The following is a 27811-nucleotide window of genomic DNA, read 5'->3' on the forward strand; positions in this document are numbered from 1 at the left end:
CACACTATTGGGGGAGGAGAATGCCTCTTCCACACTATTGGGGGCTCCTCCTCGAATGTTTCGTATTAATTTAACCCAATTTTTTAATATTAGAGCATGCCTAAATGCCTAATACTGGGTTTTTGAACTCTCTATATCTAATGTATTTGTATAATAAATAATTAGGGGCAAAAATAATAATTATTAAAGAATTAGGGGTTAAAAGAGCAGCATAAGTAAATACGAGAAATACGAGCACATGCATTAATTAATTAAAAATGAAAATAACAATTACTCCTTATAAGACAAAAAATTGCCATTCTTAAATGATATTTACAAACAACATTTTATGGTTAAATTAATGATAGTTTTTTGTAAACAAAATTAGAAAAACAACTAATGATATTTCTGTTGTATCATCAATGCTAATATAAATTCGTGCCAACCAACTAGAGTTTTTTTTTTTTTTTTACAAATTTTTTTGATATAACGTATAACTAAAATTATTCGTTGCTTATTAATGCACCAAGTGAGAATTGACTAATAAACAGATCGGTGTTTTTATTCTCACCAATTAGAGAAGATAGCACAATCACGACTTGACAAGCACACTGGAATCTTGTTATTGTGCTCTCTAACATGCTTTTTAAAGAAAATTCTCTCAATTGTGTGATCTTATGATATTACAACACTTTATTTGAGTTATATTGCTGGGTAGACAGTTAATTACTGCTATGTATATAAATTGTAAAATTGTGTTTTTTTTTAATAATTAAAATGATGAATATATATTAAATAAAAAATATAGCTAGATAAGAAAAGTAGAAAAGATTGGAAATCAAACAACAATATCATTCCCAAAAGATTGAATCCCCAACTTCAAGGGCTTCCACACTCCTGTCCGACAGAGCATCTGAGATGATGTAAATCATGGTAATTTAACTGAATACAAATGCTAGACTTTTATTTACTACGCATAGGAAGCCCCATCACTTTAAGAGGTTTGCTGGTGAGACTCCATCATTAGTCTTTCTTCCCGAACTTCACCCTAAGAAACTGATCTGCACATGCGAACATCAAACAACAATCCTTATATTTAAGGGAGGTAGTTATTGTTTTTCTTTTTTACTTTTTTCCCCTTTTTATAGTATTGTTATTAAATCTAGTAATTTGATAATGGAAATTTAGAATTTATTGTTAAAATGTATTATGTGATTCTAATGATTTATTAACACAAAATGGTGTTATGATATTATAACAAAAAGAAATAAAGTATATTCTTTTTATTTCATTGTATGCATCATATTTACTACAGACTTACGAGTAAATTATAATATATCATTTCAATAGTTTTTTTATAGTGATGTGTTTGTGTGATTCTTGAACTATAACTAACTCTTTCAGCGTACACCAACCGGCAACTGCCCCACATCTCTCACAATCTTAGAGCGCATACTACGCCCCAACAACAAATTATGTAAAAAAAAATTAAAAAAAATAGAAACACAAAAATCCCACACTCACAGGAAAGAGGAAACACATGAAGTTTCAATCTTTTTCTTTTTTTCTTTTTTTCTTTTTTTTTTTTCTGCAAATTTTCTTAGTATAATGTATCCGCTATGGATTTGTAGCAGCAGTTCCTGACTCTCCGACAGGTGGGTATGTATTGTTTCTAGAAACCCACACTCTTTGAGTTTCAATCTTGAAAAGGGTGTAATTCTATCCCCTTCATATTTCTTGTCAAGATTTGGAATTTCCAATGCCATTTTCTATTTCTAATTTGCTCTTGAAATTCCCATTGATTTTCTTAGTATGATTTTATGATGTTTTGGGACTTCGGTGGTGGATTTAGATAAGGTTATCCCTGCTGTTGGAGATTGAGAATTGTCTCTCATTTTTTCAGCAGAGAAAAACAATTAGTACTAGTGGATGGCAAATCACAAGAAATATTCACAATTCTCAATGCCAAACTCATTTCTTGAATTGAATCTTCTCTTCTCATTGTTAGCATGATTTCTTTGTGTATATAGTTGCAATTCTATTATTATGCTTAATGCATTTTCTCAATGTTGATTGTTCTGAAGACTGAAAAGAATGAAATTTAAAGAAATTGTTGAAAATTTTCAAGGTACACACTAGTGGTGTTTGGCAAAGCTTATTTAGTCTGATTATTTTGGTCATAGATTTGATTTATTGATTCCTCTTTTAGGCCAATAATCAGTGATTAAGTTGGAATTAATTAGAGATTATGCACAATCATTGAAATTGAGTATAAATCATGCATTGTTATCGTAATCATAATCTGTAATCATAAGCTTTACTAAATGGGACCAATATATATAGATATTTGCATTGGCTTGAATAGCTTTTACCATTAAAAGCTACTATGGATAACGAACCAGTTGGTGAACATAAGAACAACAGTTATTGTGAAATTCATGTATATCGGATGTTACCTGAGAATTTTTGCACCTACCACAATATATTCTAATGACAAGGCGTTCATTCCAACAGATGGGATCATTCGTTGGAACAGCAGTGCTTGAGCTTGAGAATGAGAACACTGTTGCTGTTAACCAGAAGATGTTATCTGTAGATGATTCTCCTCGCATATCTTCTTTTTATACTAGGTTGGATGATCTCAGTTATAAATATGTATTAAATGGGGTAGTAAGCAGCATTAAACTTGTGTTTTTATCAAAAAAGTTGAACCTTCTTGTACCTTGCGGGCCTCTAGCTGTAATTGTTGATCTGTTCACCAATCATCATGTAAGTTGTGGATTTCTTTATTCTCCTACTATTCATGCATATTTTTACTTTAATTTTGTATTCTTTGTTATTTATTTATCTATTTTTTTTCAGGGATGGATCTTCTTTCTAAGCTTATTAGGCATCATACCTCTGGCCGAGCGTTTAGGTTGGGTCACAGAGTAATTCATCATACCTATTGTTTGTTATACTTTTAACCAAGATATGGACAGGAATACATGGATTTGAATAATCATTATTAACAAGTTAGGATTTCTCCACATCACGGGGCCTCAGATGCAAATTTTATCAAGTTAAAGAAAGATATTATGATTACGTTTGAAAACTTTTATAACTCCTTTTCCACAGTGGGAAATGTAGAAAGAGAACATATTCATACATCCCTGTCGAAACATATACAATTTACATTTTTAAGCATCATATATTGTTGTTTGTCAAGTCACTGATATGTTTATACTTCTTCTTCTATGCAGGCAGCTAGCTTTCTACACTGGTCCTACAGGTTATATCCTATTTTCTTTATATTTACTTTTTTGGGGGTGACGAGGGAAACGTGTAGCCACTACCTAAGGGTGTGCACTGAGTAAACCCCGCCTTGTGACCCTAGCCGGCAAAGGACAACAAGGAGGTAAACCAACCTAGGTTGCCCACAGACCGGCTCAAACCAAGAAGGCTGGGATTCGAACTCGTGACCTTGTAGTTACAAATTTGTATCCTTAGCCAACTTGGCTGGGGTTACCCCTCTTTGTATTTACTTTATATGTACATGTGAGTGCCTGTTTTTACAGTATATGCACATTGCTTTCAGACTCTCTTGTCTTTCGCCTCCTTTTATACTCATGAGTCATGTCACTGGCCCTAAGGGTGCCCTTTATATGCAATGAAATCTGAACCGACAAGTGCTAAATTTAACTATGGTTCTGATTTACTGTATAGCTGTTATAGAGAAATGGCTTATTCCCTAATGATTTTAGAAAATTTTGATATGAATATCTTTTGGAAGGAGATACCATATTGTTGTGTTGAAGCAAAGGTTTTTGCACTGGTCAGCTTAGTCATTGTTCATTTTTATACTCTCCATACAAATTACTTACCATATCTCTTTTTCTATACTGAATTGAAAATTTGCAGTTGGAGGCCTTTTAAATGCCACTTTTGGAAATGCAACAGAGTTAATAATATCAATGTATGCACTTAACAGAGGCATGATACGTGTTGTTCAGCAGTCACTATTGGGCTCAATTCTCTCGAACATGTTACTGGTGCTTGGAAGCGCGTTTTTTGCTGGTGGAATTGCTCATTCTCACAAAGAGCAAGTTTTCAACAAGGTATTCCAGCATCATGTAGATTTTGGTTGCGTTTGCTTTTGAAAAATTAGTTTACTTTCCTTCAATTAAGGATTAATAGTACGATAATTGAATGTTTTCATATTCTGCTGTTAGGGAACTGCAGTAATGAATTCGGGGTTGCTTTTGATGGCTGTGATGGGGCTGTTGTTACCAGCTGTCCTCCATTTTACACACACCGAGATGCATTTTGGGACATCTGAGTTGGCGCTCTCAAGGTTTAGTAGCTGCGTAATGCTTGTAGCATATGGTGCATATATCTTTTTTCAGTTGACTAGTGAAAGGAGTCTCTACGTGCCAATTGCAGAGGTCAGTGGTTGCCACTCCATATAATTATTTAGTATCTCTCGCTACATCAAATGTTGCTCGTCTCTGATCCTTTAGTGCATATATGATATCGTTTAGTGCATACCTCTGCAACTCTTTCTTTTATTTTCCGAACTTTCAATTAATATTTGGAGCTTCAAATCTTGATTCCATCTCTTTACACCTTTCCTCCACCTAGAACATTTTGACCATTTGGCAGGCAAATAATACTTTTGATGCTAAAAATATGCTCGGTTTACCTTGTTGGACTCTAATGTTTCTATCAGCAACTGAAATACTGACATACTTTTCAGGAAGATAGTCAAAATGATGGTGACTCAGATGACGAAGAAGGTCCGGAGATATCCAAGTGGGAATCAGTCACATGGCTTTTTGTTTTGACTGTATTGATAACTGTGCTATCTGAGTACCTTGTTAATGCCATAGAGGTAACTTGAGACAAAGCTCTCTCTCCTTTAAAATATTTCTCGAGCATTCTTCCTTTAATAAAGGAATAAACCTCGACATTAGCTTTATGATAATTGTGAATGAGTTTTCAGGGGGCATCTGTTGCAATGAGCATTCCCGTCGCATTTATAAGTGTCATTATGCTTCCTATTGTCGGAAATGCAGCAGAGCATGCTGGTGCTGTCATGTTTGCGGTGAAAGACAAGCTTGTGAGTATCCCCGCTCACTTCATAACAAAAGTAAATGCGGCATAACTGTCTCGTCTATTTGACATTCATGCAGGACATATCCTTGGGAGTGGCAATAGGATCCTCGACACAAATAGCCATGTTTGGGGTAGGTAGTAGTGCCTGTTTTAGATGTAAACCCTTGCTCCATACCTTGTTCTCTTTGTTCTATTCCATGATCCAATTTTGTCACAATGGCTTGCTTTTCAGATCCCGTTCTCTGTGGTTGTTGGCTGGATAACGGGGCAACCAATGAACTTGGACTTCCAACTTTTTGAAACGGCCACCCTCTTCATGAGTGTTCTTGTAGTAGCATTCATGCTACAGGTACGCAATTCTTATAAATGCTATGATTTCTAATTTTTAACTCGTTCATTTTTCCCACTATTTTTTTTTCTTTCTTCCCGTTTTTGCTCCTTCACACCCCGTTTTAGTGAAGTATTATTCTACACATTCCCTTTTCTAATTTAGTTTTGTTGTCAAAATCCAAATCGCCCCTGCAGGAAGGAACTTCAAATTACTTCAAGGGGCTCATGCTCCTTCTCTGCTACCTGATAGTCGCTGCTAGTTTCTTTGTACATATAGATCCCGAAACTATACGTGAGTTTCCTCGCGCTTTCCTTCCATAATTCATGTATAGTATTCATCATTTCAGCATTGTTGTTAATAACCGGATGAGGACTATATCCACCCCAAAAATACTACTCCGTATGAGTTAAACTCTTGCTAGTGAACGATACATATTAAGAATGTATACGGTGTACCATATTACCTATACTTTAACATGAAAAGCCGGAAATTTACTTTGCAGGGGACGAGGCTGAGAAGCCATAGTTGGTAAAATGCAGGCAGCGGATTCATGGCACACTGCACTTATTGGAGGATGAAGCAAGCAAGCTGGAAGAAACCGTTTGAGTGCTAAGGGTTCTTCTGTAACTTCCCATTGTAGTTAGTTATAACCGCCTTAGGTTGGTTAGCATGCGTGTATATAACCCAGCCACCTTCCTCATGCAATGTATTGAAACAGAATATACTCTGAATAATACACACATCATTTCTTGTTCCTTCTTCTCTACGCGCTCACCGGCTCAACCAACATGGTATCAGAGCCACGGCGTAATTCGTACGCCGCCGCCGTATCCAGCGTCGGAGATTCTAGTCAATTCCAGGGAGCTCACGCCGCAGCGACGCCAGTCACTCGTTCCCCAGCTCGCACCGTTCCGGAAGCGAATCCACAGAGGATTCCTCCTTTTCAGATGAACAGAGACCATGATCCAGAAGATCTGGACAATCCGCTGCATCTCGCAGCCAACGACAGCACCTCTACAGTTCTTGTGAGTCCACCATTGATCGGAACCGCAAACTACGGGAGCTGGAGTATCTCTATGAGGATCGCCCTCGAGGTGAAGAACAAATGGACACTGGTGGACGGAAGCACTACACCGCCGAACATAGGCCAGATCGGTTATGCAGCATGGAGGCGCTGCAATCTAATGATCTGCGCTTGGCTCTTCAAATCCGTTCATCAGTCTATAGTTGGAAGTATAATGCACTTCGAAAAGGCAGAAGACATTTGGGAGGATTTGAGGAAGCGATTCTCGCAGGAAGATGCTCAACGAATCTCTACTCTACAAAATGAGATACATAATTTGAAGCAAGGAGCTGTGTCAGTCAACGAGTATTACACCAAATGCAGGACGTTCTGGGAGGAGATGAACTCATTAAGACCACTCCCGATTTGCAAATGCGTTCCTAGGTGTTCTTGTGACCTTGCTAAAATAATTCGAAAGGAAAGAGAAACAGATCAAGTGATCCGATTCTTACAAGGGCTCAATGACGACTTCAATACTCTGAAATCCAATGTTCTCATTCTAGATCCGATACCTGATGTCTATACCGTGTTTGTCATGGCTGAAAAACTGGAGAGGCAAACTAGCTTGACAAATCTGAATCTAGGAGGACTAGACATCAATCAATCCAATGCTGTGCAGAAATCTGTGAATGATGAAACCATAGTCGCTGCCTTCAATTCCTACAATGGCAGAAGAAGCAATCCGACGAAGCCGAAATGCAATCACTGTGGTATGACAGGTCACACCGTAGATAGGTGTTACAAAAAGCACGGCTACCCTCCTGGATGGGTGCCGGGTTATAAGATGAAAGGCAAGCAACAACAGCAGCAAACTGCCTCCACAACACTTAACACTGATCTTGGCATATCATCTGAACAGTTGCAAAGGATCATCAGCATATTACAGACACAGCCTACTCAGGCTTCTAGTTCCTCCAGCTCAAACGTTGCAGGGGCTGTCAGTCTAATCCCAAAATTTGATGAAACAGATTCTAAGAATGAAGGCAAGTTCTCTGTTAACTCCCTCTCCTTAAACACATCTACTTGGATTCTTGATTCGGGGGCCACTAATCACATTGTGTGTTCAATTGATTTACTTACAAATTATCACATGGTTAATGGTGTTGAAGTGAATCTCCCTACTGGGCAGTGCATTGAAGTTAAACACATAGGAGACGTGAGGTTAAGTAGTGATCTGTGGTTGAAAGAAGCACTCCACATCCCTTCCTTTCAATTTAACATCATTTCTGTGAGCAAGTTGGTTAATGATGCAGCATACAAACTAACTTTCATGTCCAAACAGTGCTTGATTCAGGGGAATCTTGGGCAGACAGCTGGTATAGCTAAGGAAGAGAGAGGTCTGTACATTCTGATGGAACCTCCAAGACTGCCAGATAAACCATATGCTATGCAGTGTACTAGCTCAACAACTTGGCACCAAAGGTTGGGGCACTTCCCAACTAGCAAGCTACATCTCTTTTGTGATATTGATATTCCTAGAGCTGAGAATATGCCTTGTGAAATATGCCATTTAGCAAAGCATAAACGTTCTCCCTTTCCCATAAGCACTACTAGTTCAAAAGCTTGTTTTGATTTGATTCATGTTGACATTTGGGGTCCTTTCCCAGTTTGCTCTTTGAAAGGAGATTATTACTTCTTAACAGTTGTGGATGATTACTCTAGATTTACTTGGATCCATTTAATGAGAAATAAATCGGAAACAAGGCAGTTTGTAAAGAGATTTCATGCTTATGTGCTTACACAATTTGGTATAATGATCAAAACTGTTAGAAGTGACAATGGTTCTGAATTTAGAATGGATGATTTCTATTTGGACAAAGGCATCATTCACCAACGTTCTTGTGTAAATACTCCACAGCAAAATGCTGTGGTTGAACGTAAACACCAACATATTCTTAACGTTGCTAGATCCCTTCGGTTTCAAGCTCACCTCCCGTTACAGTTTTGGGGACATTGTGTTATGCATGCAGTTTTTATCATAAACAGGCTTCCATCTCCAGTCATTGAATTAATGAGTCCTTACAAGAGGCTTTATAGGAATGATCCAGATGTCACTAACCTAAGGGTGTTTGGTTGTTTATGTTTTGCATCCACACTACCAAATGCCAGGCACAAGATGGCTCCTAGAGGTAGGAAATGCTTGTTTGTAGGGATACCAGCAGGGATCAAAGGCTATCTGTTATATGATTTGCAGGATGGCTCTTTCTTTGTTTCAAGGGATGTTGTTTTTTATGAGTCTCAGTTTCCGATGGTAGAGGAGGGTGATAGCAACCGGATTCTCCCAGACTATGAGTCATCTCTCCCTAATATTCCCATATCAATGAATGTGGACTCTCACACTCACCTTGAATCTGAACAGGTACATCACTCCCCTGTTCCAGCAGAGAACTACACCTCACAACAGCATAGTTCTGAGGCACATGAGTCACCTACTGCCACTCATGATGATTCTGAAGCACAGAATTTATCTAGCAACAATCTTGGAGAACAAATGCAGCAGGATTCTATTCAACCTCATATTTTTCCTATTGCTCAACCACGACGATCTGATAGAAATCGGCACATTCCAAGCAGGCTTCTAGACTATTACTGTGATGCTGCTACAACAAAAGGGTTGTCTCCCCACCTTTTATCCAAAGTTGTGTCATACAGCCACCTCACTATGCCACACAAGGAATTCTCTATGGCTGTTGCTACTAATGAAGAGCCAAAGACTTACAGCCAGGCCATACATCATGAGTGTTGGAGACAAGCCATGGCCACTGAAATCACAGCCCTGCAAGATAACAATACATGGGTTCTAGTTGATCTACCACCCAACAAAATTCCTATAGGATGCAAGTGGGTATACAAAGTGAAACTCAAGGCCGATGGATCAGTAGAACGATACAAAGCTAGGCTTGTAGCCAAGGGCTACACTCAACAATTGGGAGTTGACTATATCGAGACTTTTTCACCTGTTGCTAGAATCACTACTATACGCACATTCCTAGCTTTGGCAGCCTCTCGGGATTGGCATATACACCAACTGGACATCAACAATGCGTTCCTCCATGGGGATTTAGACGAAGAGGTGTACATGGTGTTACCACCTGGATTCCAAGGAGAAAAACCGGGACAAGTATGTAAGCTGCTAAGGTCCCTTTACGGTTTGAAACAAGCTAGCCGTCAGTGGAATGCGAAGCTAACTGCTGTACTGGTTCAGAGGGGCTTTGTGCAATCAAATTCTGATCCTTCTTTGTTCACTAAAGGCCAGGATGTGTCATTTATTGCCATACTCATTTATGTCGATGACATTCTGGTTACAAGCCCCAGTCTTTCTCTGATTCAAGAACTCAAATCTTATCTTGACAATGCTTTCAAAATTAAGGATTTGGGAAACTTAGGATTTTTTCTGGGAATCGAGGCACACATGAATCAGTCCGGTTTGAATCTGTGTCAATGAAAGTATGCCTTGGACATTCTCACTGAAGCTGGATTTCTCAACAGCAAACCAGTTAACACCCCAATGGTCCCTGGACAACAATTAAACAGAGAAGGTGGCACCATCCTCAGTGACGCTTCCAGCTACAGACGTCTTGTAGGTCGGTTATTATACCTCACCGCCACAAGACCAGATATTGCTTATGCCATACAACAATTAAGCCAATATGTAGATGCTCCAACAACTGAGCACATGGCTGCTGCACACCGAGTCCTTCGCTACATCAAAAAGGCACCTGGTCAGGGGTTATTCTATCCCAAAAATAATGGTAATCAGCTCAATGTATTCTCAGATTCTGATTGGGCATCATGTACAGAAACACGCAGGTCTATCACAGGTTTTTGTGTCTTCCTAGGGCCTGCTCTTATTTCTTGGAGATCAAAGAAGCAAGCAACTGTATCCCGTTCATCATCAGAGGCTGAATACCGTGCCTTAGCTGCCACGGTTTGTGAAGTACAGTGGATTACTTCATTGCTTCGTGAATTGCAAGTTCAACCAAGTAAACCTGCAGCAGTATTTTGTGATAGCAAATCTGCAATCGCCATTGCCGAGAATCACGTCTTTCACGAGAGAACGAAGCACATAGATATCGATTGCCATATTGTGAGGGAGAAGCTGAACGAAGGCCTCATCAAACTGCTGCCAGTACCATCCTCTGCCCAGATCGCGGATGGTTTCACTAAACCACTTCCTATCTCACCATTCCAGATATTCACCTCTAAACTGGGCATTCAAGACCTCCATGCTCCAGTTTACGGGGGGGTATTGGAGGATGAAGCAAGCAAGCTGGAAGAAACCGTTTGAGTGCTAAGGGTTCTTCTGTAACTTCCCATTGTAGTTAGTTATAACCGCCTTAGGTTGGTTAGCATGCGTGTATATAACCCAGCCACCTTCCTCATGCAATGTATTGAAACAGAATATACTCTGAATAATACACACATCATTTCTTGTTCCTTCTTCTCTACGCGCTCACCGGCTCAACCAACAGCACTCACCTGCAAAATTCGAATACCCCTAGCTTGTGTACATGATGAAAGTGTTGAAGAAATGTCGGTGAATTCCCCGCGTAAGATTTGATGTTCGCTTTCTCTCTGTTGTGTTCTTGATGAAGATCATTTTGGTCCCTCAGTTCACCATAGTGGAGAATGCTTGTCTCCAAAAAAAATGCAGGTTGAAGTAAACTAGTGGGTTGGTTTCTGAGTTGAGCTAATACTGTAAAGATACAAAATGTATGAATATATATGTGTTTTGAAAGGTGAATATATTTAGAGAATGGCTCTGATCAGATGAACTTAGTCTCAATTCATCTACTTCATGTTATAAACACTTGCATAGTTGCATGTACTGAGTTTTCATTATATTTTGATAGATCGCAGCCGCAGCACCATCGACACTTTTGATCATTTGATGTTAGTTTATTGTATCAGTTGGTTTGAAGAGGTGATTGCACAATTGCTTAGAACATCCATAACAATGGTTATTTAGGGGTTATTTTACGGTTTTTGAGATAAAAATGCCACATAGAAGAGAGAGAAAATGAGTGACTTTCATCCAAGAAAAAAAAATTAAAAGGATTGACAAGTGCTCCAGGCCCGTTGGCCGCTGGGCGCGTTTGACAATAATTTTTTTTTTTTAATTTTATAAATCATATTTGTTATTTTTTCATCCTTTCTCATTTTATTTTTCTTAATCACATTTACAAAAACTTCTCAAAAATCACAAAAAGTCTTCAGGATGCTCTTATACAAGTGTGCTTCATACAATTCAACTTCTTTTTATAAATAGTGTTTTAATCAAAAGTGAGCAGTTTTAACCCACATCTAAAATGGTACGTACTTGATAGATGGTTATTTTCCATTTTTTCTACACTATTTTGAGAGTATCCTCAATAGTGTTTTTTCTTTGATTTTTTTTTTAAAAAAATTTATGTGGAGCGGAGAGGGTGTAGTCACTGTAGAGTAGAAGAAAGAGAAAGAAGAAAATAAGTGCAACAATAAATGAGTTTTTTTTTTTTTTTTTTTGGATCCTACCGAAAAAGAAGCATACACACTTGCTGGAGCGTGTTGCATGCAACAAGAATGCCTGTGGGGCGCATTATTAATAAGATTTTTTCTTTTCTTTTGCATGCAACAACAATGCTCCAGGCAAGCTCAGACAGACCACGTGAAAGACAAAGACTCAGAGAAAGATTACAAGTCAAAGTACATAATTACCTATACAGTGTCCGAGAACTCGAGAAGCTGCCGAGCATGGAAGAATTCAAGGGTGTGTTTGGTTCACACATAGGAATTAAAATTGGAATGAAAATACAAAATTTGGTAATGTTAATAGGTTTTGGTGATATTATTTTCTAGAGTTAATTTCATTTTTTATTCTAAATTTATAGGTGACGGTCCATTTAAGTCTTTTTTTTATTAGGACATTACTTTTGGTCCTAAATCCTAATATTATTGTGACATGACCATTTTTTGTCATTTATCAACAAAACAGTTTAAATATCGTTAAATTCAAAGACGTTTCGTCTTAAATTATGGATGTTTTCAAAAAAATAAATATAAAAAAATATAACGGTTCAACATACTTCGTATATAAAAAATTGAAATGCCTTTGTATTTAACGGAATTTTGACGATTTTGTAGATGGAGGACTAAAAATGGTCATGTCGAAATAATACTAGGACCAAATAAGGATGTTTTAATAAAAAAAAAAGGACTAAAAATGGATTGTCACATATAAATCTAGGACCAAAAATGAAATTAACTCTTATTTTGCATGTTTGGTAATAGGGTGGAATTTGAATGATTACCAATATAAAAATCAAAACAATTTATTCTAATATAAAGACATCCAAAGCACTAATATGAACAAAAAAAAATGAAAACAAAAATCTAAAAATACTAATCCAAACTTAAAAATCAAATTACCAATTAGAAGGGGAATACTGGAATGAAACCCTTATTTTATTAAGGAATGAGTTTTCTAATTAAGGAGATAATCAAATCGCATAATAGTGTTCTAGAAACCTGTCAACCAGACAATATCAATGACTTTAATTCTCATTCCTAATAGCTAAACCTCGAACCAAAAAACACACCCTAAATTTACAATAATATACTTGAGTGTAAATTAAACATATATATTAGGGAAATGTGGATGTGACAGAAATAATAGAGAAAGCAGCGCGTAACCATATAATGACAATGACAAATATAATTTCGAGATAAGCTATTGAGTAGAGAAGAAATAATAGAACCACTACTCCATCGATCCAATAATTAATGAGAATATATAGTTAGGTTAGTATATTTTCAATCTCTAACTTACACTGAAAATATATCAGAACATACGTAGAGATTAGATTAGGTAGGGATCGATATAGATGGCAAGATACTATGTTGTGGCGGATGATGGTAGTTTTGGTTTAATGATGATGTTTTGCGCGGTTGTTATGTCTGCCATCATCATAATTCCTATGCTCATCTTTGCTTGTGGAGACTCTAAAAACGTCGACGACGATGATGGAAAGACCCAGAGTCATAACCTCGACCGAGCAAATTATTAACACTGGATCCCAAAAAAGTGTTGCATGGTTTTTGGATTCCGAGCAAATTATTAACATGGTTTTTATTATTTTTTTGAAAGATAAACTTGGCTTTTCCTTTTTGCTTGTTCACATATTATAAGAGATGATGAGTCTTTTTTTTCTTCTTCTTTTTTTTTTTTTTTTTTTTTTGCAAATCACCACGTCACGTTGTTAACATTTCTAATAATAGTTTTCATGTACACGTCGAAAAACCTTATCTATTTCCAATATTATGTGCGTGCATCCGACGGCCTCCTCGGAACAACACAGCACCACATTCAAGCGGTGCAGCCGCAGCACTGCAGCAGTAGGTATCATCTCAGCCACGGCCGGATCAGCAGCTGCGATGCTCGCCGGCGGTTAAATATGTATATATGTATAAAGAAGAGTATGATTTGAATTACCTTTAGACTGGAATATGAATTTTGGATAGATATTATGTACTCTTGAATATCTTTGTATTTTCGTAAAGTGACAAAGTGTACACTGTACTCTAAAGTGTAAATTCCATTTTTGTGATTTTAATTTTGTAATTTGTTTGCCTTTTAAGTTGTAACATACTCCGTATTAAATTGGCACGTAAAATTATTGTGACCTCAAATTGGCTAAAGTGTCATCTAGCACCATGAACTATATCCAATTATTCATGCCGCACCCTGAACTTTCATATCGTATATATCGAGCTGCAAATCAAAATAAAAAATTCACCTAGAACTTTTAGCAAGTTTCCAGGTCTTTCTGCTGACATGGCGCAGGTTTTCAAGTAATGTGGCATTTCTTTTAACCTTATGTTGTTCATGTAAGCATTTACATATTAAAAATATTTTTAAAAAAAAAACAAAAAATACAAACAAAAAAATTAGCATTTCTATAAATTTTACTAAACAATAAATTAGCCAAAAAATATAAATTCTGAAAAAGAAAATTGAAACATTGGAATTGCAAAATTGAAAAGTATACATTATGAAAATAAAGAGAATAAAATTCTAGTTATTTTAATATAATAATTTTTTTTAATTTTAAATATGTAAACGCTTACATGGACAACATAAGGTTAAGAGAAATGCCACATCAAACGCCATGTCAGCAAGAAGACCTGGAAACCTGCTAAAAGTTATAGGTGAATTTTTTATTTTGGTTTGTGGCTCGATATATACGATATGAAAGTTCAGGGTGCGGCATGAATAATTGGATATAGTTCATGGTGCTAGATGACACTTTAGTCATTTCAAATATATTACTTTTTGAATTTTATTTCAAATCCGAATACATCTGATTATCTGACAAAAAATCGAAAGGTTTCAATTTTAAAAAATTCTGTCGAATTTAATTTCTTTGTGTTACGAATTGAATATTAAAATTTAAAATCATAGTATGAGTGCTCTTTTGTAAATTCGATTCGTCAGAACCCACCCGATGTATAGAGCTAGCTACCCCTAGCATCTGTACATGATGAAACTAACGCTGTTTGTGGACGCATGTGTATGCTGGGTAGGGATGACAATTTCGATCCACCCCGTAGATATCCACCCGAATGTACCTCCGCATGGGTAAGATTTTTTGGATGATAGTAGGTGGTGGGTTGGCCGGGGTGGATAGGGATGTCAATCGGGCCAAACTGTTTAGTTTTGAGCTAGCTCTATCAAGCTGTCAAACTTATTAGTTCAGGCTCATCATTTTTTTTTTGTCGGTCAGGTTCAAAATTCTTGACTCTAACCTTCGAATTGTTGGGTTTATCAGGCGAGCTAAACTAAAACTTTTGACATTTTCAAATTAACATTTTAAACTTTTAATTTTAATAAACTAGCGTATTTTTACTAATAAATATAAACTTATACGTCATTCAATCAATCTAAACATCTATTTACAAATTTCAACTTAAAATCATTAATATACTAATTACACTATAGTATAATATTTATAGTAAATTTTTTTTACTTTCCATTATTTATTTTTATAAAAAAATATTCTACATTGTAATAAATTTATTAATATATTTATTTGAAAAGTTTATTAAAAATAATAAAGACGATAAGTTTACATATAAACTCAGTGTATATGTGTGTGTAATTATAATAGTTGTACATATATGGTGTGTTTGGTTTGCACATGGGAATCGAAATCGAAATGTGTATCAAATACTTGGTAATGATAATGGATTTTGATGAAAGTATTTTGCATGTTTGGTCTGGATGGAATGTGAATGATTATCAATAGTTGGACCGGAGAAGATGGGGAGGAAGGGTGAAACGCTTATTTTATTAGGGAATGGATTTTACAATTAATGGGGTAATCAAAACTTATAGTAGTATTCTAAAAACCTGTCAACCAAACAATAACAATAACTTTGATACTCATTCCTTATACCTAAACATGTCAACCAAACACACCCATACTATAATACTAAATTATAAATTAAAATATTATAATTTATAAATTACAATATTATACATTTAAATATTATAATTATATATTTTATTATAATAATATAATATAAAGGAAGTGTTGGTTATATATAATATAATTATATATTATATAATATTATAATTATATATTTTATTATTAATTAATTTGTGTAATTATTGTTTAGGTTATTGCTATTTATACTTGTGTAATTAATAAAGTCATATAAGGATACTAATCGGTGCTTTTGTGTCAAAGGGTTGAACTTTTGTCCCCAAATGCTATAGAAAATAAAATACCTACAATGAATTATTTTCCTCATATTTGAGGAATTCAAATTCGATCAGTTGGAAAAATATTTTTCATCAACTAACCAAACAAAGTATAAAACACTTTTTCTTTTTCAAATTTTAGGAATTCCATTTCTATGGAATTTATTTTTCAGCCAACCAAATATGGACGTACTCAGATATGATGAAGGACCAAATTAAAATATAATGTTTCCTATATATTAATTATTTTAGTTTTGTGGCAAATTAAATATTAGCTAGGGGAATGTGGACTGAAATGTCTCTCTCACCGAAAAATTCTTTTTGATTTAGATAAGAGGAAATCGATCGAATGAAGAGTGGCTAAGATTTGAGATTAAATACTATACGTCCAATTGGTCAAAGCAAAACAAATGAAGAAAAAGACAAAGCAGTGCGCGGCGTAACCCATAATGACAATGACAAATGTAATTTCCAGGAAGCTATTGAGTACAGAAGAGTACTTAAATTAAAGCATGGTCTCAAAAAATTAAAGTATGGTTGGTTTTTCTTCTCAAAAAATTGAATCCTAAACTTTAAGTTAGAGCATTTGAATGATGTAAATCATGATAATTAATTAATTAAACACAAAAATTAGAGTTTTACTTAATGCGCACAAGAAACCCCTCACTTTAAAATATTACTTCCACCTATTGATAAAACTCAATCTCTGGTATTTCTTTCGAAACTTCGCCCTGTATGTGGAACTTCACTGCGGCGGAGCATTGCTGGTTTTGCTTCTTTTGTTGCTGGTTTTCATTCATTTGAATCACCACATGACATCATGTGCTAATAATTTATTTATTTTTTAATGCTAAATGATTTGGCACTATTATTAGGCGTTTTAAAGCACAACATATGTGCTGCTTAAAAAAAATAAAAAAATAAATAAATAACATGTGCTGAGATTAGTCAATGTTACTGTAAATGGTACTACACTTTTCACATGCAGCACAGTCAGCAAATTTTGTTTTAAGCACCATCCAGGCCAAAAGGTGCTTTACAAAATTAAAGCACGTACTAGTGCTTCAATGTATAAATTGATTATTGAGGTTGGGCAGTTTAGAGAGAGCGGAAAAAAAAAACTCGCTAAGCTTAGCTTGAAAATTGAAATACTCCCATTATTTATTGTATTATTCTCTCCTACTTATCAATTTTCGTACACATATATATATATATATACAGAAGATTAGATAGGGATGGCGAGATACTATGTTGTGGCGGATGATGGTAGCGCAGGCAGTAGTAGTTTTGGTTTAATGATGATGTTTTGGACGGTTGTTATGTCTGCCATAATAATAATTCCTATGCTCATTTTTGGTTGTGGAGACTGTGACGACGTGGATGATGGCAACGCAGCAGCGCAGCGGGACATTCCGGCGGAGCAGGCGCGATATCAGCCACGGCCGGATCAGCTTCTATTGTTGGAGGCGGAGGCGGCGGTTGTTAAATATGTATGTATATGTCTATGTAGTTTTATTTCAAGGTATTTTGTTGGAAGTAAGGAATTATTAAGGAAATGAATTGTAATTTCGTGAGAATAAAGTAGGAATTTAAATTATATTGTTGTTTAGTAAGAAAATAGAATTATTGAGATTGAGAGATATAAAAACTAAAATGTTATTGTGTAATAATAATAATGATAATAAAAATGTACATTGATAATCAAGTTGGCAGCTATAACTATTAACGCTCTCTCTCGCTACTTAAAATTTGAACATTGTCCATGGAGATTGAGAAAACAATTTCAAAAGGCGGGAAAGTGTTTCCTAAACCCGCATCTCCCCATGAGTATTATTTGTTGAAATTGTCGTGGCTTGGGTGATCCAGGAGATTATGTGTCTAGAGGCTAATAAGAAACCCAATTTTATTTATCTAATGGAAACTAAACTAAGACGTAGCCATGCTGATCGCAGTTGAAATTTAAGTTGGTATTTTATGTAGATGGGGTAGGTTTGGGAGGAGGTTTAGCTTTATGCCTGCAAGCAAGCTAATTTTTCTGTCTGAATCGTAATTAGTAAATTGCTTAAAGCCCGAAACTGAGTTGGGTTTGTTAATTGTTTGACGGCAAATTAAATTGTCCCAACTATATGGATACTATGTAGTAGAAACTGATCGAACTAACTCATTTCGTGATATCTCGGAGTCTTTTGATAGCCAATTACCTAGTAGCTAGGGGTTGGTTAGATGAGCTTAATAGGCCTGCTACTGACCACAAATAAAGATCCTACTTTTATTTTTATATTACCTTGCATGTTGCACATCATTATATTCATTGTGAATCAATATTTCCTTGGGCACACACAAAGGGCCATTCTTCTCTTGAAAGTTGATTTCCTTAGCTTGTTGTAGCAGCTATTTTATCTGATCATGTCTGTGGTCTGCTTGAATCTTAGTGTTAAGGTATAGCTCAGTACCTATTCTGTTTGCAGAGTGGTAGGGGAGGAAGGGTTCGGAGGGACTATCCTCCAAGGTCAGGTCAGAGCCTCAGAGGACATAAAATTAAAGGAGCAACTAATAACCCTCCTTCAACACATCTTTGGATGGGAATGAAACCTCTCTCACAGTTTAACTCAAAGTACTTTCACTAATCATGCATCTCCTGCGTTTTGGGGAGCTTCACAGTTTATTGTATCAGTTGGTTTGAATATATAGGTGATTGCATAATTGCTTATACAAATTAAATGTGCTTCATACAATTCAACTTCAATTCTTTTTAAATAGTATTTTAATCAAAAGTTAGCGGTTTTAACCCACAACTAAAATGATATTTGAAAAATTATATATTGTTTTCCTACACTATTTTGAGAGCATCACTAATAGTGCTTCCCTTTCTTTTGAGTTTTTTGGTTATGTGAAGGGGGAGAGTATAGAGTGGAGGAAAAAGAAAGGGAGAGAGACAATAAAAAAAGGTGCTGCAGTAGATAAATGGGTTTGAGAAGTTGTCTGTTGGGTTTGCTCCCTATGATGTTCTTGTTGTTTATATATCAATTTACATGTGCGGGGACCGAACTCTCAATCTCATGATTAAAGCATGGGATGTTGAACCACGCTAATTATGTTGGTTACGAAGCTTTGTTTATATGTTATAGTAAAGTGGCTCACAGATTTGGTTTAAATGTTGTTGCAACTATTTTAATTGTTGCTACCTTTGAGTTTTTTTTTTTTTTTTTTTAATACTATTAACTTTATTACAATATAGTATTTGTTCATACATACTTTCTGAGTTATAAACTCAAAACTTATGTATTGCACATGTATTAGTAATATAATTAGTATGTCTTTGGCCCTTAACCCTTGAGGCCTTGATTCATTGAATGCTAATCTTGCGTATCACTATCCCTTACTTTCAATTTTTTTTTGCATTTCTTAAATTATTAAGTTTTACAAACTTAAGAATTCAAATTTGCTATAATGATGTTGTCAAATATAATTATTGTGTGGACTACGGTCCAAGATATCGTCATGAATATTATGAGTAAAAATAATGTACATTATGTGTTAGAATAATGTACATTATGTTTTAAAATAATATACATTACGTGTTAGGATAATGTACATTATGCGTTAAAATAATGTACATTACATATTAGAATAATGAAACATCTGAGCTAATGTAATGTACATTGTGTTTTAAAATAATGTACATTATGTTTAAGAATAATGTACATTATGAGTTATTGTTATAGTTGGACGCACGAAAAAATAAAACTAAGTAAAACGACGCCGTTTTTGAACCATGGTCCACAATAACTATTGGATGATGCAATCGTGTTGTCTAAACTAATAGAGTTGGGCTCGTATGTATGTTACTTATGTAGTTTGGTTTCTATCATAACTCAGGTGACAAGTTGCTTTCAACCTTATTTTGATAGGGAAAAAATATATTTATATTACTTTGATATGAAACCAAAAAAAAAGAAAATAAAAATATCTTAGCCCTTCATTTATTTGTTTAATTTTATAATTTTGGAATAAGGGTCAAATAGGCCATCCAACTACACAGAAAAATGCAATTAGGCCAATGAACTCAAAAAAACTACAATTAAGTCCCTAAACAACACAAATTGTTGTAATTTCACCAAAAATGACTTGTTTACCTGTTTAGAAGCTTACGTGTCGGTTTCTGAATTTTAAAATATTTATTTTACTTTTACTTTAATAATTTTAAATTAAATTAAAAAAAAAAAAAAAAACTTGCCGGAGACTAAGGGTAGGGTTGGATTTAACTTTGGAATTTTTCAGGAAGAAGAGTAGGGTTGGATTTGTGATTTGAATTATTAGCTTTGGATTGGAATGTGAATTTTGGATATTATGTACTCTTGATATCTTCGTATTTTTGTAATTAAAGTGACAAAGTGTAGCCAAAGGCCTTGTGGTTTAGTGGCACTTAGTGTCCCAGTTTACACTTCCACAGGAGTCTAATTGTCTTTGACTCTTAGAAGGTTGAGAAAGTAGCTATGGACGGTCAAGGTCCCTGTACTATAGTGTTTTGTATACTCTAAGATTTATAGTGTACAATTAAGGACAATACTTAACACCGTACTTAACACCGTTTATTTTCCCCGTTAAGTCTGTCCACGTGGCGTTGAAATTGCCATGCCACAATTTTGTGATGCATAAAACTATAAAATTCGGCCCAAAATGAAGCAACGTTTCAAACCCAAGACCTCTTGTCTAAACAACGAACACTTTACCACTACACTACACATTCCACTTATTTTATATTTGTTTAATATATATAGTAATACTTTTCTTTGAAAGTACTAAAGTTTCAAAAAGGAAAATGGATTCACAGAATCAGATCACAAAAGGTAAGACTTAGCATCCTCTTTAGTAATTTAGTAATTTGGATTTTGTCTTTACTACGTGAGATCAATGTCCCCAATATTTCTGTTCCCAAGTTATGGTGTGACAATCTTGGTGCTACATACATGTCAGCAAATTCATTTTTTCATGCGCATACCAAACATGTTGAGATTGATTATCACTTTTGACAGGATAATTGGGCATCCGATTATCAAGTGAACACTACTCCCATCCAAGCCGTGGACTTCCTCAAGTGGCGCTGCTCCTCAAGCAGCGTCACCTCCTCAAGTGGCATCACCTCCTCGAGCAGCATCACCACCTCGAGCAGCAGTGTCATCTCCTCAAGCGGCGTCACCTCCTCAAGTGGCGTTACCTCCTCAAGTAGCGTCACCTCCTCAAGTGGCGTCACCTCCTCAAGCGGCGTCACCTCCTCAACGTCGAGGCGAGGGCGAGGCCCCACCTCGGCCAAAAATTGGCCTCGGCCTCGCCCTCGCCTCGGCTACAATTCTCTTACCGTTCGAAAAAAAAAAATTACACACGTCATTATTCCCAAACCACCTCAACCACTCTCGTTGGCTAGGGAGTAAGGAGACTGGTGACAGGATAATTCGGCATCAGCACCCGTCCTGAATCATCAGCACTGACCCGAAGGCAGTGAACGGACGTGAAAGAGGCCGTTACGCATTAAAGAGGAGGAGCCACTCCAACGGCTCCTCAGTATTAATATCCACTTACTGAAGAACATTGAAGAGGTCACTTACTGCGCATTGAAGTGGAAGCAAAGAGTCGTTGCACTCAGGCATATAAAAAGACACTCACACTCATATAGTAGGGGATGCAACATTACTAAGACAAACACTACTAGACTATTGTACTCACCATTGTACTTTGACACTGAGATTAATAATACAAAGATACTGGTAACATTCTTACCGTCATTGGTGCTTTCATTGAGAGTCGAGATCATATCTCAGACAAACTTCACACATCACAAACACCTCTATGGCGTTGCCTTCTTCAAGCAGTGTCCTGCTCATCAAATGGCGTTCGCCTCCGGCTCATCAAGCCACACTTTTCACAAATCACAAAACACCCAGCTCATCTCATCACTGTCGATGGTGCAATCCGGATCCAGCCCTGCTCTCATGGTTCTCATCGAGTGAACAATGGTCATCCCGGATCCAGCAGCTCTCGCTTATCGAGTGAACAATGGCCATCCCGGATCCAGCAGCTCTCATGGTTCTCATCGAGTGAACAATGGCCATCCCGCATCCAGCAGTTGCTCATGGTTCTCATCGAGTGAACAATGGTCACCCCTCGAGTGATCTTCGTGGGCAGCTTAATGGTCACCCCTCGGGTTATCTTCGTAAACAACTCAACAGTAACCGCGTGGGAGATCGCCGCAAGGGTGATCTCCGTAGCCAACTCAACAACAACCACGGGCGCTTCCTCCTCGATCAAGTGCGTCCGCCTCCTTCACTTGTGCGTTCACCTCTTGTAAGCAGTGGCGCTACCCAATGAACGCTGCTCCCATCCAAGCAGTGGACTTACAAGCAATGGCATTATCAAGTGAACACTACTCCCATCCAAGCCGTGGACTTCCAAGCAGTGGCGCTTCCTCCTCAAGTGCGTCCGCCTCCTTCACTTGTGCGTTCACCTCTTGTAAGCAGTGGCGCTACCCAGTGAACCCTGCTCCCATCCAAGCAGTGGACTTACAAGCAGTGGACTTATCAAGTGAACACTACTCCCATACAAGCCGTGGACTTCCTCAAGTGGCGCTGCTCCTCAAGCAGCGTCACCTCCTCAAGTGGCGTCACCTCCTCGAGCAGTGTCACCTCCTCGAGCAGCATCACCACCTCGAACAGCGTCACCACCTCGAGCGGCGTCACCTCCTCGAGCAGTGTCACCTCCTCGAGTAGCATCACCTCATCGAGAGGTGAGTGGCGTCACCTCCTCGAGCAGCGTCACCTCCTCAAGTGGCGATGCTCCTCAACCAGCGTCACATCCTCAAGTGGTGTCGCCTCCCCGAGCAGCGTCACCAATAAATATGCCGAGGTCACCACCTCGCCCAATCTTCGGCCGAGGTCATCACCTCGTCCAATTTGGGCCGAGGTCGTCACGTCGGCCAATTTTTGTCGAGGTCCTCACCTCGGCTAATTTTGGCCGAGCTCATCACCTCCGGCCATGGTCGAGGCCCCGTGCCTCGGCCACAATGATAACAAATAAAATAACTTTATTCCCTTATGGCCGGCACGAGATCCGATCTCGCTAGCTACCTGACGGGAGAGTGTTTTTCTAGGTCAAGCCGGAGGCTTGATTTTAAAAACACCACACTCTAGTCCCTTAAGGCTGACACGAGATCCGATCTCACTAGCTACCTGACGGGAGAGTGTTTTCCTGGGTCAAGCCGAATGCTTGATTTCAAAAACACCACACTCTAGTCCCTTAGGGCTGGCACGAGATCCGATCTCGCTAGCTACCTGACGGGAGAGCTGACCTTTGACCGAGCCTACGGCTGGTCGAAGTGAACTCACGCACAGAGCGACAAAATAAAAAAAAAAAACAAAAAAAAGCAAACAAACAAACAAAAAAACAAAACAAAACAAAAAAAAACCAAAAAAAAAACAAAAAATCAACAATTTTGGCCGAGGCCTGACCTCGGCCACAATCCTCTTACGGTTCAAAAAAAGAAAAAAAAATAGTTTTACATAGGTCATTACTCCCAAGCCACCTCAACCATTCTCGTTGGCTAGGGAGTGGGGGACTGGTGACAGGATAATTGGGCATCCGACCCGGAACCACTGGCAGGACCCAAAAGCAAAACAGTTGTCATTCAAACTACCCAAGACACCTCACTCCTCAGCATCAATGCTCAACGGTTCAACTCATCAGCATTGATGCCCAACGTTCAGCCCCTCAACATTGATGTCCAACGTTCAACTCCTCAGCATTGACACCCAACGTTCAGCTCAAGGCATTAATGCTCAACGGCTCCTCAACCCTTGGCATTAACGCTCCATTACTGAGCTGAAGGAAATAAAAAGGCTCACAACACAAAGTAGAGCACGACACTTCTGACTAGACAAAACAACATTCAACTCATTTTGTACACTAAGCACTGCACTCAATATTGTATTCAAATACTCAATAATACTCAAATAATATCCGGTAACACATTATTACCGTCAACTTTGTTAGAGACCGAGTTGTTGCAGGAGATATTCAAGTCAACTTTATTTCAACCAAAGATCAACTTGCTGATATCTTTACTAAAGTTCTGTCTGGTCCTAGATTTTCTTTTCTTAGAGATAAGCTACAGGTTACTAGCTTACCCTGTGCTTGAGAGGGAGTATTAGGACTCTATGTATTTGAGTCAGATGACTCCCTATTCTAGGCTTCCTGTGCTTCCCTATTCTAGTCTGCCTGAGATTCTCTCATTATATATCCCTGTAATCTGTATCTTTGAACTATCTCATTTAATACAATTCATTCAGTTCTCATCATATGGACGATTTTCGTGACCTCAGCTTCATTCACCTGTCTTTTTACATCACATCGTTAATTTTATTATTAGAGCAACCCCAATAGTGCTGAAATTCTTTCTCCAAGTCTTTTGTGGCCCAAACATGTACATCATCCACTATCTCACTTAATCTAAAAAATCACTCCCCATCAAATTTTAGATTTATAATTGTAAAATTGTTTAAAATTTAACAACAAAATTAAATTTAAAAACGTTTGAACAAATAAATAAATAAATAAATTTAACAACTTTTTTTTAAAGGACTTTGGTCGTTGCATTCCCTAAAGAAAAAAATAAAAATAAATGAAAACATAGTCTTTATTTCTGAGGGCCACTCTGAAGCACCCCAACGGGCGTGTGAGAAACACGTGCCCACTGGGGTGATGAGTGCGCTCCAACGTGTAATTTTCTCTTCTTTTTTTTTTTCCTGTAAAAATTATGTATTTATAGGAGAAAAATTTAACAAAAAATCTTAATTTCACATTAGACAAAAACTAGCTACTTAGTTTTTTGCGGTTCTAAATTTTGTTAAAAAAAAAAAAAAAAAACTCCTATTGAAATTGTCTTTAATATAATATAATATTTGGGCCCACTTACAAGGAGGGAAACCTTTTACATGGCATGCAATCTGGATAATCCACGGATAAACGGGTCAGGACAAATAAAATCCATGCACAACCCGTGACAGAGAAAACGGCAACAAAATCCCTACGCCGTAGTTTCTCTCATGGCTGCCTCAAGCTCGAAACCTTCTCCCTGCCATGATGAAGAAATAATTCACTCTTTTGAAGAGTTGGATTTAAACTTTGGTTCTTTTACTCCTCAGGATATTCTCAACATCATCAGGTTATCGGCGAGATCTTCTTTTGAAAATATGGGAGAAGAAAAGGAAAACGAAAAGGAAAAGGAAAAGGAAAAGTCGAATGAGTTTGTGAAAATGGCTAAAACGCAAAAAGGGTCGGTGGAATTGTTGAAAAGGATTGTGTACGAAGATCCAATGCAGTGGCAAGAGATTCTTGATGGGATTCTTGAATGCATTCTAGAGGTGATGACAGATGAATATGGGCATCATCTCTTCCTAATGGTTCTTGAGCGTTGCGATTTATGTCAGTTTCAAACAATCATTGACACCCTGGAATTAGATGAGGACTTGCTTATCCATGCATCCTTTCCGAAACATGGGTAAAAAGAAAAAGATTATTTTTTGCATTTTTTTTTAAAATTTTTTGAATGTTTTACTGAACAATAATTCATCTCGATCACTTGCAGTTCAATAGCAGTTCAAGGGTTCATCAAGAAACTAAAACTAACAGGATTAGCCCATTCTATCACCTCACTTCTATCCAAAAGATTTGTGGAGCTGATGACCAGTGAACATGGCAGATATGTAGTTCTGCAGTGCATATACACTTTCGGAGCTAAAGAAAATGAGGTGATTAACTAATTTAAACCATAGATCAATACCATCTTGCCTGGTTGACAATGACCTAAGCTAAGCTGCCACATATTTCAGGTTTTATTTTCTTGTGCCATGCGTCACTTCAAAGAGCTGGCAACAACCAAATATGGATGTTCATCCTTGTTTGACTTCTTGAAACTCATTTGTGGCTTTCAGAGAAAGCAACTGCTTCAAAATATCGCAGATGAATCCAATTTCTTAGTGAATGATTGTTGGGGGTGGGTGGGTGCATTGCATACTTCCTATATGTTGTTTTTAATCAGAGTTTCTTTCTATTCATGAGTGCTGCACTTTTCAGCTACTAATTAGTCTAATGACGCAAGATTTTCCACCAGGACCATTGTTCTGAAGAAGGTTCTCACGCTTAATGACAACGAAGCTATACACAAAATATGTGATCGCCTCAAGATGGAGTTCATAAACCTGTGTTCGAGAAAGGGCTGTAATGGTTGTCAAGTTGTTCTGAAGTGCTTGGAAGCATCAGAATATGGAACGAAATCTGTTCTTGAGAACCTTCTGCAGGGCAGTGAAGAAGTACTTCTGAAACTTGCCAGTGATAGATTTGGAACCTTTGTAATCCAAACAGCACTTTTTAAAGCAAGGGTAAACTGATCTCAATTTGTTCAGCTGAATTTTATTTTCTGTTGTTTTCCAGATTACTAACCAAAACTCAACTTTTCTTTGTCTGTATGCACAGACTTTTGACTTCAAGCTTTATAAATTGCTTGTTGCAATCCTTAAGCCACATTTCTTGGCTCTTTCTTCCAACGAAAATGGCAGACTAGTAAATCTTGTGATCAAATGTTGTGAAGCCGAAGCTAGGTCTCAGACAATTTAATTTCGAGAAGGAAGCCAGCCATGTCTGATCTGTTTCTCTTGTCAATTTTGAAATGCCACTGTAAAAAATGTGTTTGAAAATTGTAGCTTATTGTTAGCCATTTCATATTCAAATTATTTATAGAACTCTTTTGCAAACAATTTAATTTTGAGAAGGAAGCCAATCTGTTTCTCTTGTACAAACAATGCCTGTTGGCACTAGTGTTCATAATATCCAGTACAACTTGTGGTATTTTGATTATTTTCAATTTGGTTCTTATGAAGATATGAAGTTGAATGAAATGTTTTAGGTAAAACATTTATTTATATTTGTGGACAAAAAGAAAATTAAGCCTCGTACTTTTTTGGATATTAAATAGTGGTTCTGAAATGTTTGTGTAAATACATATGAAAATGATGATATAGTTCCTAAACATAATACTCCCATAATTGGGTAATATAAATATTTATAGAGGCTACAGTTTTGTTACTGACATTGGATGTGAATGAGTAGGTATGGGAATAAAGTTGTTGCAGATGAGCTTATATTAATTCCCTTAGCTTTATGGGGGATCTTGTGCTAAACTAAAGGCTTTGGTTCTGACGTATGAACAATTTGAAAATTCCCATAGTACAGTTGTAAATTCTGTAATGTTAATTCTGTGAAAGGATTTTCATTTGCTGTCGGATGAGTCATAAGTGTAAGCTTTGTGGTGGTTTTGGAGTGACATTGTGCATACTCTTACAGGTCAAATCTTGTAGTCCAGTGGCAGAAAGTAGACGCCAGACAATTTTGAGTATATTTCATTTTCAATGGAAACTGAAATGGTAATAGTGTTTTAGGTATTGGCAATGTATATGTTATTTACGACTCCCCAAGTTCTGCTTCTCAAATTAAACATTGAGCATTATTTAATTCGCGAAATGTGCCTGAAAAACTAGTACTGTGCTAAAGGAGA

At 37.0% G+C, this 27811-nt stretch overlaps 3 protein-coding genes across 7 annotated transcripts; all 3 read left to right on the forward strand.

The window, feature by feature from the left end:
* The first annotated feature begins 1469 nt into the window (after positions 1-1469).
* Positions 1470-11244, forward strand: LOC116017345 (vacuolar cation/proton exchanger 5-like). 5 transcript variants are annotated; one of them, XR_004097882.1, is made up of 13 exons: positions 1470-1638; positions 2494-2748; positions 2842-2909; positions 3222-3250; positions 3880-4076; positions 4191-4403; positions 4715-4849; positions 4961-5077; positions 5151-5204; positions 5306-5422; positions 5599-5695; positions 5907-6019; positions 10765-10904. XR_004097882.1 is itself a non-coding variant. In XM_031257930.1 (13 exons), the coding sequence occupies exons 2-12, from the start codon at positions 2494-2496 to the stop codon at positions 5927-5929; spliced, it is 1305 nt and encodes a 434-aa protein (XP_031113790.1). In that variant the 5' UTR covers positions 1470-1638; the 3' UTR covers positions 5930-5964; positions 10939-11244. The 5 variants fall into 5 exon arrangements, 4 of the variants coding, with proteins under 4 accessions (XP_031113790.1, XP_031113770.1, XP_031113777.1 ...); XM_031257930.1 differs by lacking the exon at positions 10765-10904 and adding an exon at positions 10939-11244 and having other exon boundaries at positions 5907-5964; XM_031257910.1 differs by lacking the exon at positions 10765-10904 and having other exon boundaries at positions 5907-6159.
* Positions 11245-17040: 5796 nt separating this feature from the next.
* LOC115997483 lies at positions 17041-18912 on the forward strand. Its single transcript, XM_031237046.1, has 2 exons — positions 17041-17699; positions 18678-18912. Exons 1-2 carry the CDS (start codon positions 17445-17447, stop codon positions 18834-18836), a joined length of 414 nt encoding a protein of 137 aa, XP_031092906.1. The 5' UTR covers positions 17041-17444; the 3' UTR covers positions 18837-18912.
* Positions 18913-22311: 3399 nt separating this feature from the next.
* Positions 22312-26874, forward strand: LOC116011542 (pumilio homolog 11-like). Its single transcript, XM_031251065.1, has 6 exons — positions 22312-22515; positions 25404-25759; positions 25847-26009; positions 26091-26237; positions 26346-26639; positions 26734-26874. The coding sequence occupies exons 1-6, from the start codon at positions 22312-22314 to the stop codon at positions 26872-26874; spliced, it is 1305 nt and encodes a 434-aa protein (XP_031106925.1).
* Positions 26875-27811: the final 937 nt, after the last annotated feature.

The sequence above is a fragment of the Ipomoea triloba genome, chromosome 1 (assembly GCF_003576645.1).
Source record: "Ipomoea triloba cultivar NCNSP0323 chromosome 1, ASM357664v1".
NCBI lineage: Eukaryota > Viridiplantae > Streptophyta > Magnoliopsida > Solanales > Convolvulaceae > Ipomoea > Ipomoea triloba.

Excerpts from the sequence above, each read along its gene's own strand:
- LOC116017345 (XM_031257930.1), top strand. The coding sequence starts at position 2,494 with ATGGGATCATTCGTTGGAACAGCAGTGCTTGAGCTTGAGAATGAGAAC. Across the intron at positions 4,077-4,190 it reads AAGAGCAAGTTTTCAACAAG|GGAACTGCAGTAATGAATTC; the intron begins GTATTCCAGCAT and ends TTCTGCTGTTAG. Across the intron at positions 4,404-4,714 it reads TCTACGTGCCAATTGCAGAG|GAAGATAGTCAAAATGATGG; the intron begins GTCAGTGGTTGC and ends CATACTTTTCAG.
- LOC115997483 (XM_031237046.1), top strand. The coding sequence starts at position 17,445 with ATGGCGAGATACTATGTTGTGGCGGATGATGGTAGCGCAGGCAGTAGT. Across the intron at positions 17,700-18,677 it reads AGGCGGCGGTTGTTAAATAT|AGTGGTAGGGGAGGAAGGGT; the intron begins GTATGTATATGT and ends TTCTGTTTGCAG.
- LOC116011542 (XM_031251065.1), top strand. The coding sequence starts at position 22,312 with ATGGCCATCCCGCATCCAGCAGTTGCTCATGGTTCTCATCGAGTGAAC. Across the intron at positions 26,010-26,090 it reads TCGGAGCTAAAGAAAATGAG|GTTTTATTTTCTTGTGCCAT; the intron begins GTGATTAACTAA and ends CACATATTTCAG. Across the intron at positions 26,640-26,733 it reads CAGCACTTTTTAAAGCAAGG|ACTTTTGACTTCAAGCTTTA; the intron begins GTAAACTGATCT and ends CTGTATGCACAG.